The sequence below is a fragment of the Cervus canadensis genome, chromosome 16 (assembly GCF_019320065.1).
Source record: "Cervus canadensis isolate Bull #8, Minnesota chromosome 16, ASM1932006v1, whole genome shotgun sequence".
Taxonomy (NCBI): domain Eukaryota; kingdom Metazoa; phylum Chordata; class Mammalia; order Artiodactyla; family Cervidae; genus Cervus; species Cervus canadensis.
The window spans coordinates 22,698,737-22,718,900 of NC_057401.1; the positions used below are offsets into that span (position 1 = coordinate 22,698,737).

Consider the following 20,164-nt stretch of genomic DNA (forward strand, 5'->3'; position numbering starts at 1 on the left):
TTAACTGATCTTAGTGGCTGGGCAGTGGTGTTTGATGCTTTAATATTGAGTAAAATTGAATAGTCACATGTGACTTATTTCAGATAGCCGCGTATCACTTTTATGCATAAAGTGGCTTGGCTAAAACTGACCCCATATAATGTAGCAACAGCTTTATATAGAAATATAATAAAATCATTGTAAAAATAATTCAAAGAATGTATGACAGGGTTTTCACTGCTCATGAAATAAGTTCTCAATCTCTGGGTGCTTCAAGGATATGAGAATAATTAACATTAGTTTTTGTTGTATTTTATTTAAAATAAGTTTGGTTGGGATCATCTATGTTCCTCCACCATTTATTACTTTTATCCTTGTCTTTGTACACTTTAGAGGAGAGATACTCTGTAGTCCTTGTATTTCTGGACAGTCTGATCTCTTTTAAAAAATCTTCTCTAAACACTCAGTATTAAAGTAACATATATGGCTCTGCTACTTGTAATAACTTGGATTAATATACTGACTTTCAATAGTTTTAAATCATCTGCATATATTTTTATTAGAAACACAGCTTGTGGTATTTAAAAATACATGTATTGCAAAAGAATGAAACTAGAACACTTTCTAACACCATACACAAAAATAAACTCAAAATGGATTAAAGATCTAAATGTAAGACCAGAAACTATAAAACTCCTAGAGGAGAACATAGGCAAAACACTCTCCGACATAATTCACAGCAAGATCCTCTATGACCCACCTCCCAGAATATTGGAAATAAAAGCAAAACTAAACAAATGGGACCTAATGAAACTTAAAAGCTTTTGCACTACAAAGGAAACTATAAGTAAGGTGAAAAGACAGCCGTCAGATTGGGAGAAAATAATAGCAAATGAAGAAACAGACAAAGGATTAATCTCAAAAATATACAAGCAACTCCTGCAGCTCAATTCCAGAAAAATAAATGACCCAATCAAAAAATGGGCCAAAGAACTAAACAGACATTTCTCCAAAGAAGACATACAGATGGCTAACAAACACATGAAAAGATGCTCAACATCACTCATTATTAGAGAAATGCAAATCAAAACCACAATGAGGTACCATTACACGCCAGTCAGGATGGCTGCTATCCAAAAGTCTACAAGCAATAAATGCTGGAGAGGGTGTGGAGAAAAGGGAACCCTCTTACACTGTTGGTGGGAATGCAAACTAGTACAGCCGCTATGGAAAACAGTGTGGAGATTTCTTAAAAAACTGGAAATAGAACTGCCATATGACCCAGCAATCCCACTTCTGGGCATACACACTGAGGAAACCAGATCTGAAAGAGACACGTGCACCCCAATGTTCATCGCAGCACTGTTTATAATAGCCAGGACATGGAAGCAACCTAGATGCCCATCAGCAGATGAATGGATAAGGAAGCTGTGGTACATATACACCATGGAATATTACTCAGCCATTAAAAAGAATTCATTTGAATCAGTCCTAATGAGATGGATGAAACTGGAGCCCCTTATACAGAGTGAAGTAAGCCAGAAAGATAACATTACAGCATACTAACACATATATATGGAATTTAGAAAGATGGTAACGATAACCCTATATGCAAAACAGAAAAAGAGACACAGAAATACAGAACAGACTTTTGAACTCTGTGGGAGAAGGTGAGGGTGGGATGTTTCAAAAGAACAGCATGTATACTATCTATGGTGAAACAGATCACCAGCCCAGGTGGGATGCAGGAGACAAGTGCTCCGGCCTGGTGCACTGGGAAGACCCAGAGGAATCGGGTGGAGAGGGAGGTGGGAGGGGGGATCGGGATGGGGAATAAGTGTAAATCTATGGCTGATTCATATCAATGTATGACAAAACCCACTGAAATGTTGTGAAGTAATTAGCCTCCAACTAATAAAAAAATTAAAAAAAAATAAAATAAAAATACATGTAAATAAATGTCCAGACATTTCATTGAGAGATGTAAAAACAGGCTTCTAGGACTTAAGTCAGTGCTGGGTTCTGGGCGTGAGCTTGTAGGAAGGAAGCTGCTTTTGTTCTCCAAGTAGCAGCTCACTCGGCAGAGCAACTCTCAGGGAGACTGTTAATCAGGAAGAGGAGTTTGGGGAGAGGTGTGTGTGTGTGTGTAGTGGGGAAGGGGTTTGTAGGAAATTTATAGCAGACACATCAAAGATCCTTTGATTACCATTAAAAAAATATTTTTCATATATATGTTATCCCTATAACAACAGGTTGTGTACTGTAAAGTGTAAAAGGTTTTGTTTTTCAGTCTCCATTTGGTAACTTTCCCCAGAGCCACTGTTAACAGTTTGTGTACCCTTTCTGTCGTTTTTTTGTGTTTTTATATTAAATGTGAAATAGAGTTTTATGTGGTTTGCATAAATGACCCTTTAAAATACTCTTGTTGGTTTACACAGCATTACTTTTAGCTGACTTGTAGTACTGTGTTCAGAAAATTCGTGATAGAATTGTTCTCTTGGGTCTTTGAGTGGCCAGCAGTGTTGCAGCAGACATCTTTGTGCTCATGCTCTGTTTCTCTAGGATGCCTCGATGCCTTGATGTGGAATTACTGGGTCAAAAAATATGCTGGTTTTATATATAGATAGGTACATTTAGATACATGTTGCCAGACCACTCTCCAACAAGTGTGAGCTTTTTCAATTCAGTATAAAAGTACTCATCTTTCTTTCATAACCTACTTGAATGCCACAGTATCTTAGAAGTGAATTTTTTAAGGTAATAACTTGATGTCTCATTGCTTAAGCATTTTTTAACAGTTACTGGTTGGGAAAAAAAAACCCTTTAGAAATAAAATACTGGGGAAATTGGTCATTAAGGGTCATTCCTCCTATGTGTAGTTGGTTGGGACATAGTTTAACTGTTTTACAGGATCAGTCCATGTTTAAAGGTTATCACTGAAGGGAAATTTAACATGTCCTTCAAGTTAATTTGCTGTTGTGTAAACTCTATAATCAGGAAATACCATTTGGAGAAAATGCCTCATTTTGCAATTTGACTTCCTTTTATTTGAGCTTTAGAGCATACAAAGGACATGTTAGTATTCGCTTAAGATGACTATTTACGCATAAACAATATGTCACTTGACTTCACACATGCTGCCTTGTATGAGCAGGGAGTCCTGTTTCTTCTGACTGGTGCTCCCTGCCTGGAGATGGCAGGATTAATGCTGCTGCTGGCTTGCCTGCCGTTCACGGGAGTGGAATCACGGCATGGCGGGAAAGAGATGGGAAGATTCAGGTCTAACCCGCAGGGTGATGTGATTTTTGAGTTAGCTGCTGAGCTTCTGGTAGGTTCAGTTTGCTCTGTGTGTGAAATCGTTTGATAGTTCCTATTCTGGGTGTTTTCCTAAAGAGTGGAAATACTGTGTATCAATAAGTACCTGAACATAGAAGGTACTCAGTGGCTTGTAACCATTAACAGTCTTTTGAGAATCTTTCGTCTTTAGAATGCTTTAGGAATTGATATCAGGATGATTTTTAGAGAAAAAAGGAAGTTCTCCTAATTTGCAACGGAGTCACTTTGGCATACTCAGTACTGGTAGAATAGTAATAATTGGCAACTTCTGTGAGTGCTGGACACTTTATAATTAAAAACAAACTGTTGCCAAACTGTTGTCTCTCCTAGTAGAGCAGTTTATTTTAGATAACATTTTATTAGTTCTAAGTCTTGTTTTAAAAAACAAAGATTTAAAAAAAGATTGCTTCTATTTCTAGCAACATGGAGGATTAGAAATGCTTACTGATACAACTCAACTAAACACGTGCATGTGTTCAGTCATGTCCGACTCTTTGTGGCCCCCTGTAGTCCACCAGGCTCCTCTGTCCATAGGATTTTCCAGGCAAGAATGCTGGAGTGGGTTGCCATTTCCTCTTCTAGGGGATATTCCCAACCCAGGGATCAAACCCACATCTCTTGCGTCTCCTGCTTTGCAGGTGGATTCTTTAACACTAGTGCCACGGGAAGCCCTCAACTAAACATGCTAGGTGATACATCACAATATACATATTGTTTTATATATTAAAAGTATATAAATCTTAAAACAGTTCAGTTCAGTTCAGTCGCTCAGTCATGTCTGACTCTTTGCGACCCCATGAACCGCAGCACTCCAGGCCTCCCTATCCATCACCAACTCTCGGAGTCCACCCAAACCCATGTCCATCGAGTTGGTGATGCCATCCAATCATCTCATCCTCTGTTGTCCCCTTCTCCTCCTGCTCTCAATCTTTCCCAACATCAGGGTCTTTTCCAGTGAGTCAGCTCTTCGCATCAGGTGGCCAGAGTATTGGAATTTCAGCTTCAATATCAGTCCTTCCAATGAACACTCAGGATTGATCTCCTTTAGGATGGACTGGTTGGATCTCCTTGCAGTCCAAGGGACTCTCAAGAGTCTTCTCCAACATCACAGTTCAAAAGCATCAATTCTTTAGTGCTCAGCTTTTATAGTTCAACTCTCACATCCATACAAACACATATAAATCTTTTAAATAAATAGCTGAGCTGGTGGAAGAGTAAAGGAATTTTTATAAGGTTGGAGTCAGTTAATGCCATAGATTTGAAGTGTGCTCTGAAAGAACTCGCCAATTCCTGGTCACCTAAAGCCTGAATTGTGGTAGTCTCCGAACATGGCACAGGAGATAAAGGCTGGGCAGTGAAGACAGATGGAAGGCCTGTGGATAATATAGGGGCTCCCAAAGGGAAACATCCTCCCAGAAGAAACTCATCAAGAAGAATCCTTAACCATAAGAATCCTTAACTCACACTCATACTTTTATGGAGTCAGAATTCGTACTATCTATGTGGCTTAAAAAAAAAAACAAAACTGAAGTGGATTGATAGTGAATCTTGCAAAAGAGAACACATATATCTGGAAGAATGTGCTTTCAACCAGATACTCTTCAGAGTCCCCAGACTGAGTCCCAAGAATATGAGCTTTTATCTAATATGAGAGTCAGCAGAAAAACAAACTATATAAACTCTCAAAGATTCAGATACTAGAATTACCCTATGGGAAATAAATCAACATATCTGCTGTGTAGGAGCAAATAAGAGGTTGAGAATATGATGCAGGATGATGAGAATCAAAATTCACCAAACAGATTTGCAGATGATCCAGAAAGATCTATAAATGATACATACATAGTAATTTAAATGAAAAAACAGATTAAGCAGACTAGACACAGTGAAGGGAGGGAAGATAGACCTGAAGAGACCAAGATTAAAAATAGAAAAGAAAGTTTAAGAGATTTGGAAGGACAGAATGGAAATGTCTAACATGTTGAATCAGAATCTCAGAAAGGAAAATAGGATGGGGGATACATAATTCAAAGGTGTAATAACTGAGACTGATCTAGAATTAGTGAAGTGTACAAATCCTCAGACATAGGAAGCCAACGAATACTAAATCAGGTAAATCAAAGGAAAGTCATACTTAGAAACATGATAGCAAAACTGCAGAATATTGAAGACTTTGGGGAGTAGAGGAAGCAATTACAGAGAAAAGACATACAACCCAGAAAGGCAGCTCATATTTTAACAGCAAAAGTAGAAGCCAGAAGATAGTATGATATACTCAAAGTGATAAGGAAAAAAGTCATCAACCTGGACATTCTGTAGTCAGGTATCATCATTCAAGCATTAATGCAAACTCAGGAAATTTTCAAACTGAAAGCATAACCAAAGTTGCAACTGTTTTGTGTTTTCCACTGTTTTGTGAGTTAGGAAAAAGAGAGGAAGAAAGTCAGGTGGTAGAGGAAGAGCAGTGAGATGATTAGGAGGTTATTTGTGAGTTAGTCTTCCCATGAGCCCCAGAATATTTAGTAAATTCCATTAAAAAATTAAGAAGCACTTTGTGTGAGTTGATTGCTTCTGATGACTGATAAAAGCTGGATTTGGTTGTCTTTGCATTTTATAAGGCTGAACACTGATGTCATTGTTGAAATACAGAGATAGAAGAGTGGTGAATTGAGGAGTAGGAGCCCAGACCTTGTGGTGCGGGGGTGGGTGGATGGCTGCGAATGAACGCCCTTAAGGCTATGATATTGAAGTTTAGACCAAGTTTAATGAGCTCTCCCAGGAGAAAGGGATGACCTGGCTGACAGATGTAAGAAAAAATCATCTTAAATTTGCCATTTGAAATAGAATCCCATTCACAGTAAGTTACATAGTTAAGACCAATCTACTTGCTCATTGTTTAATAGACCAGGCCACAGAACTGATGAAAACAGCTGAATTTCAGAATATATTCTTATCTCTGTAAATTTTCTTTTTGAAAAGTCTTTCCTAAACTTTGATGGAGAACTAGCTTAAATTGTTAATATATGTATGTAATTTCATCAGATTGGCTATAATGAAGTGAGTCTAGGATTGGTTAAAACCTCAAGAACAAAGCAGGTTCTTAGACCAGGGACAAAATTTCAGTTGAGGTCCCTATGATGAAGAGTCTACATTTTGACTACTCTTTGGATTTTATCAAAGTGCCCATATAATTATTTGTCCATTTGTGAATTATGGACATAATAAGATGCTGTATCTCCTAGAGACTTAACCAGTAAGTTTTGTATGGAATATGAAAATAATTGCTCTCTTGACAGCCAAGTGGTTGGGAACGCTAAAAGTGATTTATTTTTCTTGTTTTATGTATATTAAACCCAGAATAATTATCAAGTTTGATTACATAAATCTTAGTTGGCACGTGTTCTAGGAGTCTTTTCTCCTTTATGAATCGGGGGAAACAAATCCCTTTTGAAGTAAGTAGGGCATAATAAGTAAAATACTTCAGAACCTGTTCCTCTTGATTTTATTCTTAAGTGCAATAAAATTAAGTTTTGTAAGCATTCTGTCATTTTTAGGTAGAAAGATGATACCTAGATGTTTACAGAATATAATGTTGAAAGACATGGCTAATCTGGTACAGGACTATCAGTGCACAATTTAAAACTAAATGTCAAGCTAAAGTACTTAATCTGGTGGGAAATCTAAGGCAAGATGCTAAAATATGACTTTAAAATTATTTTTTTAAAAGTACTCAACTTGTGAGTGTTCCAAAGAAAGTATTTATTACTGCTATTCAGGGACACACACTTCAAGTGGAAAATAAAACTTAAATTATGGTCATACAAGTTTTTATGTGAGAAACTCAGGCCATTTATGCTGGTATAGCTTGTCACGTTTTCCTTTAGAAATGCTTGGCAAATTTGTCAGTGACCCATTACCCATCCTGAAAGTATCAATAAAATGATACTGTGTAGAAATCAGACCTCAGACCCTCCTAGGACTCTTTAAAGTTCCTGTTTAACTGTCCTCCCACCCCACCCTTCTAACCTAAGGTGAGGGAGCTATATACAATGGGAAGGTAAGGAGATTTATGAAATAAAAATATTCTCGGTCTCTAGGAGGGAAGATTCATGTTTCTCTTCTTTGTCTTCTAGACTGTCCTTTTATTCGGGCCACTCTTCATTCTCCATGTACTGCATGATGTTCGTGGCGGTAAGTACTTTGGGTCTGTTGATGGTGGGTTATGTGTGCGGGCACTTCTTACGTTCGGGTTTGGTGTTTTCTCCTGCGCGGCTGCCTCTGACATTCTCATTGGCCTCACTGCTCAAGTCAACTGGAAGCCACTGCTTGTTGCACTAGGTTCAGAAGAGGAATGGATTGCCTGTGCTCTGCCAAGGCCAGTTACAGTTGTTTGAAATGACTTTTGTCCTTCATTTAGAGGAAGCAGACAGGTGCATTGTATAGCAAGCTGCAAATTGGCAACCTTCAGGATAAGAGGGAGTCTTTACTCTTGAAGCAGACAAGTTGTCTAGGCTACTTGTCACTTTCTGACAGTGGTAGAAGCCTAAACAGATCATCAAGTCTGCAGGCCTGGTGCTCAGAATTAGGTGACATATCCCCTTACTTTGGGCTATGTTTTCTGAAAAGGTTTTCTGGAATATACAGACAGCTCCTGCGTCATCTCAGCAGGTCACTGCTCTGAAATCCAGGCCAAGGTGGTGCTGCTGCTTCTCGTAGCCTCTCCCTGAGCTGGAGCCCTGGCCTCATCTGCACGGTGTGGGTGCTGAGCAGCCTGGCTTTCCCGCGTCGGGGGCTGCTGGGGTGAGGAGTTGTGATTACTGGATGTGAAGGCAGCTCTGTTGCTCTCATCTGAGCAAGTCTTGTTTTCCTTCCACTTTGCGAAACATTGCCCGGACTGCTTTCCAAGGACTAGGAAGGTTTCAGCTTCAGGGAGAGCCAGTTGCTGCAGGAGCAATTTTAGTTGCACTTGTATTATACAAAGTCAGCAGTGGAGAGTTAGAGAAGACTGGCACTTTGCATATCAAACTAGAGATGAATGTGTTTCGAGAGCAATTAGTGGAAGACCAGGCTTTTGGGCACTGCAAGGGGTTTTCAAAGGTCAATTTAATTGACTTATTTTTATCAATCCTCTTTTTATGTATAAAATTATCAAAATTTGGTGGGAAAAGGAGATCTCTACCCTTACAGATCAGATGTAATTTTTCTTTGTAAGTGGACTTTTATATAGTTGTGCTGTGTAAATTTGCTGTTATCTGGCTGTTTCCAGTTACCCTTTCCCCTCAGATCACAAGTGCTGTATGATAATTAAATCTATGATGTGGAGTAAAGATTCATGATGTGTATTGTTAAGATTACCTGCTGGAAGAGGCAAATTAAGGATATATGCAGAGGGCAAATTACCTTAACTCTAGCTTGGTAATTGGGTCTGTATGAGTCATTTAGATGCACAGGTATAACGCAACAACAACAACAACAAATTCAGGTGAGGTTTGTCGTAGACCAAGAGCTTTGAAGAAGTAGGCAGGCTACAGCAGCCACGCACTGGGTTTCACCGACTCTGAGCAGTGGAAATACTGACTTGAGGTGGATGTAGGCCCTAGCTTTTATTTCAGCCCCTGAATACACAGATGTCTCCTTGCTTTCCAGCTTTCGTATTTATATACAACACTTAAACCACTACCCACCGCCCCGCCCCCTGCCACACACACATTCCTTAGGCAATGACTCATCTTGTTCTCCTAGGCATCTTGGCATCATGGGTCAGTCCCAGATTTGGAAGATGTAGTCATTTGAGGAGTCAAATTTGATAGCCAAAACTTCCCTGTCAATTCCTGACACCCAGAAATTAACTTCTAGTTAAAAATGTCTCTTAAAATACCTGACCATTGTTCTTCTCTAGCAGGAACCCTGCACCCTACAGTGCTAGGAGTTAGCCCCCTGAAAAACACTTAGGTTGGTGGGAGCAAAGGGCAGGGCTCCTTTCCAGGTAGCCAATTGATGTGCAACTGACTTTGACTCCCCTTGACTTTGGCCAGATGCCACGTTCCAAATTTACTTGATTGTTCAGGAAAAGAGGCATGGGCTGAAACCATCCTTTTTTCAGTACAATAAGGAATATACAGTTTTTCCCAGCACTGTCAGGGAGACTGTCACCCTAGGTTGCTTATATCACTGCAGTTATAGAGGTTTGTTTGTAAATTACTACGATTGTTTATATCACTACTGTTACGAACTTTCCATGTAAATGACTCCAGTACCCAAGTACCTCTCAGTGTCTGTGCTTCAGCTTGGCTTCCCTCCCTCTCACAGACTGCCTCGTATCTGGGCCTTGCCCCCTGCTGTGTTCAGGTAGTGCTTGCCCGCCCAATTTAAGGAGGGATTTGAGGTTTAACTTTAGGAATTCTGTGAATCTGAAAGATGGTGATACTAAACTCTAGAGAAGAATAAACTTAGGCATGCCTTTCAGTGCTCTTCTGGCCAGGTCTCTCATCACATGAAGGTGGAACAACAGTGTACTTGGCATGGTCTTAGGCCAAGGTATATTTCTTTGTGTTTAGCATGCTGTTGTTAGTCTAGTTCAGGGGTTGGCAAATTTTTTGTCATAGGTCAGGTAATATTTAGGCTCTGTAAATCAGGTGCAATCTCAGTTGCTTTTTTTTTTTTTTTTAAATCAGTCACTTCAGTCACTCAGTCGTGTCTCTTTGCGACCCAGTGGGCGGCAGCACACCAGGCTTCCCTGTCCATCACCAACTCCTGGAGCTTGCCCAAACCCATGTCCATGGAGTTGGTGATGCCATCCAACCATCTCATCCTCTGTTGTCCCCTTCTCCTCCCACCTTCAATCTTTCCCAGCATCAGGGTCTTTTCTAATGAGTCAGTTCTTCACATCAGGTGGCCAAAGTATTGGGGGTTTCAGCTTCAGCATCAGTCCTTCCAATGAATATTCAGGACTGATCTCCTTACAGTCCAAGGGACTCTCAGGAGTCTTCTCCAACACTACAGTTGAGAAGCATCAATTCTTCAGCACTCACCTTTCTTTACAGTCCAACTCTCACATCCATACATGACTACTGGAAAAACTATAGCTTTGACTAGACAGAACTTTGTTGGCAAAGTAATGTCTCTGCTTTATAATATGCTGTCTAGGTTGGTCATAACTTTCCTCCCAACGAGCAAGCATCTTTTAATTTCATGGGTGCAATCACCATCTGCAGTGGTTTTGGAATTCAAAAAAATAGTCTCTGTTTCCATTGCTTCCCCATCTATTTTCCATGAAATGATGGGACCGGATGCCATGATCTCAGTTTTTTCATTGTTGAGTTTTCAACCAGCTTTTTCACTCTCCTGTCTCACTTTCATCAAGAGGCTCTTTAGTTCTTCACGTTCTGCCATAAGGGTGATGTTACCTGTGTATCAGAGGTTACTGATATTTCTCTTGGCAATCTTGATTCCAGCTTGTACTTCATCCAGCCCGGCATGTAAGTTAAATAAGCAGAGTGACAGTATACAGCCTTGATGTACTCCTTTCCCAATTTGGAACCAGTCTGTTGTTCCATGTCCAGTTCTAACTGTTGCTTCTTGACCTTTTCTTACTGTTCATGGGGTTCTCAAGGCAAGAATACAGAGGTGGTTTGCCATTCCCTTCTGCAGTGGACCACGTTTTGTCCAAACTCTCCACCATAACCCGTCCGTGTTGGGTGGCCCTACCCAGCGTGGCTCATAGTTTCATTTGAGTTGGACAAGGCTGTGGTCCATATGATCACATTTCAAATAACCATTTAAAAATGTGAAAATAAGCCCTTGACTCTAGTTGAAAATTGGGTGGAGGGACCCTCTTATTTTAAGAGTAAAATATAGGAATATCTCATTTTATTGTGCCTCACTTTATCATGTAAATCGAAGGTTTGTGGCAACCCTGCACTAAGGAAGTCTGGTGGAGCCATTTTTCCAACAGCAGTTGCTCACTTTGTGTCTCTGTGTCACATTTTGGTAATTCTCAAAATATTTCAGACTTTTTCATTATTACTGTTCTATTTGTTATGGTCATTAGTGGTCTTTCTTATTAGTGTTACAAAAAGATTGCAACTTACTTGAAGGCTCAGATGATTGTTAGTACTTTTTAGTAATAATATATTTTTAAATTAAGGTATGTACTTTTTTTTAGACAAAATGCCACCACACACTTAATGGACTATATAGCATAGCATAAACATACACTGGGAAACCAGAAAATTCATGTGACTTGCTTTACTGTGATATTCACTTTATTGCAGTGGTCTGAAACCAAAGCCACAACATCTCCAGGTATGGCTTAATACAGGTATGCCTGTATTAAGAGACTTTATGAGGCAATAGCATTTTGTAGTTACATATTACAGAGTGAGTTGAGGAAAGGCAGAAACAAACCAGCTTCAAAAAATACCTTACTCAACAATTTAATTGAATTTTAAAAATGAGATTTTATAATAGATCCTTTAATAGAGGATACTGGTCGAGTCATAAGGTCTCTTCAGACTAGTGTCTGCTGACTGGAACTAGGCCCTGCACATGCAGTGGTTGTACCAGATTGGCTCTGAGCTCTTGATTTGACTCAGTCTTAGCCACTGACCACCAGGGAAGTCCCCCCAGGTAGTTTTAACCAGCTCACACAGTGGGACTGCTGACTGGTTGTGGGAAGGGATCCTGGCTACATTCCTTAGCCACCTGCTGGTGCTTGTGGTGGTTTAGTTGCCAAATCATGTGTGACCCTTCTGACTCCACGGACTGTAGTCCGCCAGGCTCCTCTGTCCATGAGATTTCCCAGGCAAAGATACTGGGTAGCCATTTCCTTCTCCAGGGAATCTTCTCAACCCAGGGATTGAACCCGCATCGCTTGCATCTCCTGCACTGCAGGCGGATTCTTTACCAACCAAGCCATCAGGGAAGTCACCAGGAGCCCAGAACAAAGGTCTGGCCAAATCTTGACCCAAAGGCATTTCACCAGGGAACCTTGACTCCCATTTGTTTCAACATGTCACTTAAGAAAAACAGCATCAGAAATACCACTGATGACAGAAGTAGGGTATCAACCTGCCACAGAAAACATGACAGCAGGTTTAATTCTGATAATTATAGAGTTAGGGTTCCAAAGAAAACAAGGTTTTGTTGTTGTTTAGCCACTAAGTTGTTTCCAACTCTTCATGACCACGGACTGTAGCCCTCCAGGCTCCTCTCCATGGGATTTCCCAGGCAAGAGTGGAGTGGATACCATTTCCTTCTCCAGGTAGTCCCTGTTTTCAACCTGCCTTTTTATGTCACCAAGTCTTCCATTTGCTGTCTGGCGTTTGGTGGATCGCCCTGCTTACAGAACCGGTAGCTGCATGTGTCACCCTTTGCTCCTCGGCTGTCCTGCCGTGGGGCCTCCTGAATCTGTAGCATCTCAGTGTGAAGCCTTTGCTTCTCGGGAGCACCTTAGTGAAGTGCTGCAGGTTGCTTTTGTCCTGCCAGAACCTTGTCTTTTATTTCTAGTTGTGACCTTTCTACTTCACCAGAAAGTTGAATTTCCACTTGTCTCACTGGCCACCTGGTTTTTTAGAGTGTGGCTGCCACTCTTCTCCATTTTCTATTAAATGGCCCGTTCTTGTCTAACCATAGCTTTTGTTTGCCAGTAGCCTATCATGTATCTGTTAGGGACCGTTTCTACAACTTGTGAAAAATAAACAGTTCCTTCATAAATAAATCCTAGAGCAAACACAGCCCAGCAGATTTCTGGGCCAAGTCTGTCCTAAGTCATACTCTGCCCTCTCACAAAGGAAGGCAGGGTATGTGGTGCCCTTCAGTTCTGTCTGTGGATTGGCAGTTTCCCCCAGCGGGGTAATTTGAAAATTGTAGATGCTGCCACTGAGCCAGCCAGTCTGCTACCATACACAGCACTGGAGACAGAGTTCTAAAAGTTCTAAATCTTAAGATACAAGCAATTGAATGCTTTCCTTCTTGTAGTACATATGTGATTAACAAATGCACATGTAGGGAGAAGGGGAAGAGTGGAGGTTGCAAAGGCAACAAAGGTAATAAAGCCTTTTTATTCTCAATTCTGGCATTAAAGCATGAGCAGTCCCCTTATCTAGTTCTAATATAGCAGTGCTGAGATATATCAGATATTCAGTTTCTCTGAGACAGAGAAAGATGGAGGAATAGAGACTTGTTTTTAAAGGAACATATATGTTTTCCTCTCCCCCGTCAAAGGACAAGGAGTAGAATAGGAAAAAATAAATAAATCCACAAAGTCAAAGAATGGAAAAGGAGACAATAAGCAAGAGGAAAAGATTTTGGAAAGCATTATAGAGTGGTAGGAGGAAGCTGAATCTCTAGTGCCTCTAGAGGGTGGGAGCTTAAAAGAGCTGCACTGTGGAACCTGAGAACGGCTTAGGAAGTGGAGCCCCTCGAAGGTCAGCACTGTACGCTTTCTTGGACCTGCTTATGTAGGATAGGCTTTCGGCTGGCAACACGAGAGGTCAGTTGTCTCTGGAGTTCAGGGCATGTCAACCGCACAACTCAGGTGACCCAAGGTTCAACAAACTCAGTGTGTGTACCTCTTGGGGGTCTACTGAAACCCAAGTCCTCACGGGGAAGAGCAGGGCCAGAGGTGGTGCCCGGCTTTTGCTACATCAGTGCCTTGGGCCCAGAGATACAAAACAGGCAAATAGGAAGCCCACTCAATTAGCCAGTCTCACTTAGAGCTGAGATTTGTTCTGTAACAAGAGCCTTACTCAAGCCATGGCCATTAGTCCCCAGAAGAGACGAACACAGACTCTATTTAATTAGGTACTTAGAGGGGAAAGATTTCACCTAGAGTATACTGCAGTGTGTTTGGTTATTGATCCAATCCATAAGCAAATGTTATTTTCACAGGGATGTTGAGGAAGAGATTGGGGCAAAATAATACTTACTTAACATATGTGTGTGGGCTACCTAAAGTCAAAGAGTTCTTTGGAAGAAACAGAGGGATTTTAGAATCCTAACTGAGGAAGAACCTTGAAAGTCCTGAGTTTCCTTTATGTTGGAAGTAAAAAAATAAACCCCTAAGTCCATTTGACAGTTGTTTTTTTACTATGTTCCTAGCAGGGAAGGGTGCAGTTCTCCCTAATATGTCTGCATTTAGGTCAAGTATTTGTAATTCCTAAGTATATGTTTTTATGGTCTAAATAACCAATGCCTTTAACCATCATCTGAAAAGATAGCTTAACAATAACTAGAAGAGAGACAACTAAACTTTTGGATAATAACATACAAAACTTGGCCCCTAGTTAAAGAACTGTTTTCCTTAAAATGAACAAAAAATTTCCAGTTAGAACTAATGAGGTGAATATGATCTGGCACGGCTGTGGTACCTAACTGGCTTCAGCTAGCACATGCTAAGTAACTCTGCCCCAACCAGAACCAAGTATCTTAGCACCTCCAGAATCTTGAGACAAGCCTCTTACTCTGTGCTTGCTTATAGCTTCAACAGCAGCAAACAAAAAAGGGGAGAGGAGCTCTGCAGAAAGCCAGTGGCACTTCAGCCTGTTAATGAGTTCAACTCAGTTAAACAACTGGTATGCTCTTTTAGGATTAGATGTTTATACTATAAGGGACTTTATAAAATTAGACGACCTCTGGGTCTTTGCCAGGTGCTAAGAACTGAACACGCACAACAGTGCCCAGTGAACTAGGAATGGACTTGTCTATCTACTTTAAATAGGCAGGATCAGTGGGCACAGCGACATAAATTGTTTTCTGCAGACTGCATTTAAGTAAGTTGTATGAGCCATAAATTATTGAACAGAGTTTCTAAAATGAATATTACGAATTATATTATTAGATAGAAGTTAGGGGGAAAAAAAAAAAGACCATATTTGCTGAAAGGTGTTCATAGGAAACTATTCCAAATTTGTTCTTTATTACAGTCTTTGGGGATGCACCAAAGTCAAGGGCAGGCTGACACAGCAAAGGGGAAATTCTCAGGTCTGACTAGTGTATGGAAAATCATAGAACTTTAAAGGGTACAGTGCTATTGAAAGAAAACTCTTACTGGATCAGGACTAAACTACAGACTGTATTCTTTACTTAGGCAGATTATTGTATCTACTTATAAATACAGATTTATTTAATCTCAGTCACTCATGTTAAATAATTTGAGGCTAGAGGAACTCTCAAGTAAATTGTTTGGGTGAATTAAGCAAACTTAGTTCCTAAATAGGCTGCGCAGAAAATACAGCAGCCTGGCCCAGAGTAAGGGCAGCCTGTGCTCAGAGCACTAGCAGTTGATCCCAAGACTCCGAACTAATGATCACTGTAACTCAAAATGGAAGGGAAGGAGCAGCCCCTGAAATCCTAGGTTATAAACACAGAAACGCTTACCTTGTTTATAATTTGGAGAGTGGTCTAACTAGATAGGTAATAAATTCTTGTAAACTGGTACTAGGGCAATTTGTATTTTCGTTTTATTTTGGGATTAATTTTTAGGTATTCATGAGTACAAGAATGCTTACCTAAAGCCCTCTCCATATATAACAACACTGATTAATGATTATTAATACTTAATGCTGTCATTTTAAACATCAATCCTCTAGAAATGTGATATTTAATATAAAATATAGTCTTCAGTTGGTATATTAAACTCTTTTTCTCCCCCCTGTCTTTTCTATTAGCTTTACCTTCAAGCCAGAATGAAGGGAGACTGGGCAAGACTTTTACGCCCTACACTGCAATTTGGTCTTGTTGCTGCATCCATTTATGTGGGCCTTTCTCGAGTTTCTGATTACAAACACCACTGGAGTGATGTGCTGACTGGACTCATTCAAGGAGCTCTGGTTGCAGTATTAGTTGTAAGTATACATGGCAGCAGCCTACATCTTGAAATTGATAAACACTTGGATAAATAAGTAGGAAAAAAGGTTCCAATGAGAAAACTATGTTAAGGCAGAGAATGTAGCTCAATAATTGCTACTGGGTAAGGACCCCAGTGTTATTAAAAGTCATTTTAGGACAGACACCAAATAATAACCTAGGTTATTTACTTTCTGCCGAAGTTATTAAAAAAATTTCTTGTTTTTTTTTTTTTTTAATTGTAAGAAGTCCTGGGTATAAAGTTTTCTTTTTGGTATAAATTGAAAATAATTTACATGAAGTACGACACATTTTTTTCATTAAGGGCTGGCTGCATAGTGAAGCTTTTTGCCCAAGACATAACAAAGCAACTCTCAGGATGTCTTTAACAAAAATTCCTGTTAGCCACTAATTTGTTGTTGCTGTTTAGTCACTGAGTCGTGTCCGCCTCTTTGTGACCCCATGGACTCCAGCCTGCCAGGCTCCTCTCGGCCATGGGATTTCCCAGGCAAGAATACTGGAGTAGCTATTGCCTTCTTCAGGGGCCCTTCCTGACCCAGAGAGTGGACCTGCATCTCTTGCATTGCAGGCAGGTTCTTTACCACTGAACCACCAGGGAAGCCCAGCCACTAATTTATTGGTACCCTTAGCTTGTACCCTGTAATGTATATCCTTTTTTTTATTTTTTGCACACTGCTTATTGCAATTTTGCTAGGGTTTTTCAACTTCTTTAAAATGGTATCACTTAATACTCTGCCCCATTCTAAATGTTATCTGTTCTACATAGGCTGTATATGTATCAGATTTCTTCAAAAAGAGAAATTCTCCTTTTAAAGAAAGAAAAGAGGAGGATTCTCATACAACTCTGCACGAAACACCAACGACAGGGAATCACTATCGGAACAGTCACCAGCCTTGAAGGTGGCAGAGTGCCCAGATGAAGCTGGCCTGCTTTCTAAAGAAAAGTGATTGCAACCAGAAGGCAAGAGGATGCGTCTTTCTTCCCGGTGTACAAGCCTTTAAGGGACTGCTGCTACTATACCTCTTGGATGCCTACTTTACCTGTGTGTATATAGTTACATTTAACACAATGGTTACCTAATAGCTCTAAGTTCATTTAAAAAAATTTCAACGGCCTTTCACTAAAACAATGCCCCACCTGTACATTTTTTTTATTAAAAAATGTAATGCTTATGTACAAATGTGTATGCAATATGCTTTCTTAGAATGATGCTTGATTTAAATATAATACATATTAAAATGTTTCAGGACAACTGTCTTGAGATGGGAAAACCAAATCAATACTTATAGGCGTTTGTAGTTGATTGTAATCAGACAGGTGGAGAACAATTTACAATTCCACATTCCTTAGCTGACTGTTTATAAGTAGAGGCTGGCGGCAAACACAATATCTCTCTTGATTTTGGTGATTCCTAAGAGAAAAGAAAATATGATTTAAATTTTCAAGACCACAAAGAATGTAATGCCCATCCACTGGGGTTTTAAACAGTACTCATTAAATTGGTGAGAAGACAGTATGGAAAATACAAAACCCTTGCTGGTCTGAAAGACACCTAGAGGAGTTCATAACCATCTCTGAGAAATGGGAAACTTTGAAACCAGACCCCTGTTCTTATGAATCCTGACTCTAAAAGTACACCATGTGTGTAGGGGCTGGGGGTGTCCAAAATTACTTTAAAAGACTTGAAAGGAATAAGCTGTCAAAAGAAGTTAGTTACCCAAAAGCATGAATTTTCAGCCTACAATGGAAGGCACTATATTTCAGTTACCATGTGAAATTCTTTCTGGGCTAAGGCAGGACAAAGTTTTCGAAAGTTTACAAAAATTAGACTTAAACCCACAGTGATTAAATAGGTCTGCTCTATTTAACAACGTTGAAAATGTAAGCCAGTTTCTGCAAACTTCTTAGAACACTAAGTAGATAGTGAAATCAGTAGGTTTGACTGTGGGCAACCAACTCAGAGCAGCACCGCGTCTGCTATTCTTTGGTGTTTTAAGTCCTTTTTCTCAGCCAACATACAGATGGCATGAAATTATTTGCAAGCATGTGTGCCTCCCCCCATCACTACCACCATGATCTAGCCAGCCTTTCCTGAGTTGGTCATCCTGCTTCCAACCGAGCTCATCTACAGACTTGCCTACAAAGCACCAGCAAGAGCTGCCTGGTGAAACCCATGTCAGAGCACACCACTCCTGTGCCCAAAACCTCCAATCACTTCAGAGGAAAAAGCGGAGTGCTGGGGCCTACAGGACCATTCTTTTCTTCTTCCAGCCCCTACTGTTCCATCACTGTTCACTGTGCTCCAGCCACACTGGCCTGTTGCTCAAGTACATCAAGTAAATATGGAGGGACTCTAGGCCATCATATCCATCTTTCAAGTCTCTATTGTCTCTTCCTTTGTTTGTATCACTACCTGATGTATTTTAATTGTTGGCCTGTTTACTGTCCACCTCCCTGCACTAGAATGTGAGCGCCATGAAGGCAGGGGTTTGTGTCTTTTTTTGTTCACTGCTGTATTCCTTGGTGCTTAAACCAATGCCTGGCACACAATAAGTGCACAATAAATATTTTGAAATTTTATCTATATTCATTTACAAACTGTTTCCAACACACACTGATATTTTCTTTGAATGCTACCAGGTGGCCTGCCATGGCAGTCCAGTGAAGAATATCTGAAAATGTTCTCCTAGGTTATGGTCAAGAGGATTTGCCGAAATTACTAGAACTTCATGGGCCGGATACTGACCTTCTGCAAATTTATTCTCCAGCTCAGTGTTTCCAATGGCTTTTGCTGCTTGACACATTTGTCGAAGTAGTTCTTCCAAGCGCCTCATACAACGAATTATGCTGCCTGGACAGAAAAGGAGACAAACCACTTGTAAAGTGTATCCCTTGTAAAGTGTAAATAATCAGGAAAAGCAGAGCTTTTGTTAAGACACAAGGAAGGTGAACATGGGGTGATTAACCGATAGTCCTCTGAGGAACTTCTACTGCAGTAAATCAGGAGTAAACGTGACTAGTGACTGCTAGGCACCAGGAAGGCTACAAAAATGAAAAGTTTAATTCCCATCTTTGACTCAGGGTAGAGAGAGTCATGGATTTACTTTAATGTGTTGACACTTGCTCTTACAGAAGTACACAAAATGTCCTGGGAACAGAGGACAGAACAACATGGGTGAAGGGCAGCAAAGGTGACATAATCTGGGTCCTTTATGCATAAGGTCACTGTCAGGCAGGGACAAGGCAAGACCACGGAGGCAGTGCAGAAATGCCTAGCAGGCTACAGCAGGCCCTGGGTGTGGCCTACTACAGCCTCTGGATACTATTCTGTGAAGAGAATGCAACAGGGAATGTTTAAGGAAGGGAGTAAGAGAATCAGATTTTCATTTTAAAGGTGCAATCGATCATTCTTCTGGACCTTAAACAGCTCTTTCATCAATACTTTCCTCACACAGTGTATCCTCAATGAAGCATAGAAGAGGCAGTCAGTCCCTTCCCACTGGGATCTGACTCCTTGTCTAAGACAAGTGTTTGCATCACAGGTGAAGTTGTAAACACACTTTCACTTCTGTCAGACTTGCATGAGGAGGAGCCTCAGGATTCTTTCTCTAAGTGCCACCTAAGTTGAAAACTCTTGGATTTTAGTTTTAATGCCTGAAATACAAGAGGAGTATCAGTTCTTTCTGGTATGCAAGCTGTGATCTCACACTTCAGGTTCTTATTTAACTCCTTGTAACACTGGAATAATTTATTAACATGTATCTTGTAAAACACTCATTGTACTGTGTTCAGGGCTCTTTTTCCCTTTTAATGCCCTCTACATTATGAGCCAATGTGCCCAAGGGAGAAAAACAATGGAGATCTAACTCATAAAGCTTTTGCTCTTAAACATGGTATGTTATGTTGCTAGCTGGAGAAGATGTGGATGAGAAATACAAACTTCTAAAGTGGCAGCAGAAAGGATGGGATTCAAAACTGAAG

General features: G+C 40.3%; 2 protein-coding genes across 4 annotated transcripts in view; one reads left to right on the plus strand and one right to left on the minus strand.

Annotated features, from left to right (window-relative positions):
• Window positions 1-18,763, plus strand: part of PLPP1 (phospholipid phosphatase 1) — a 112,052-nt gene extending 93,289 nt beyond the window's left edge. For all 3 annotated transcript variants that reach the window (XM_043488654.1, XM_043488655.1, XM_043488652.1), the window contains 3 exons: window positions 7,449-7,506; window positions 15,984-16,160; window positions 16,949-18,763. In XM_043488654.1, the coding sequence (XP_043344589.1) occupies window positions 7,449-7,506; window positions 15,984-16,160; window positions 16,949-17,080 (367 nt within the window). In that variant the 3' untranslated portion in view covers window positions 17,081-18,763. The remainder of the gene's footprint in view (window positions 1-7,448; window positions 7,507-15,983; window positions 16,161-16,948) is intronic.
• MTREX (Mtr4 exosome RNA helicase) overlaps window positions 17,299-20,164 on the minus strand; it is a 94,019-nt gene continuing 91,153 nt past the window's right edge. Inside the window, exons 26-27 of the mRNA XM_043488650.1 lie at window positions 18,930-19,034; window positions 17,299-17,594 (exon numbers count right to left, since the gene is read on the minus strand). Coding sequence (XP_043344585.1) covers window positions 17,542-17,594; window positions 18,930-19,034 — 158 coding nt within the window. The 3' untranslated portion in view covers window positions 17,299-17,541. The remainder of the gene's footprint in view (window positions 17,595-18,929; window positions 19,035-20,164) is intronic.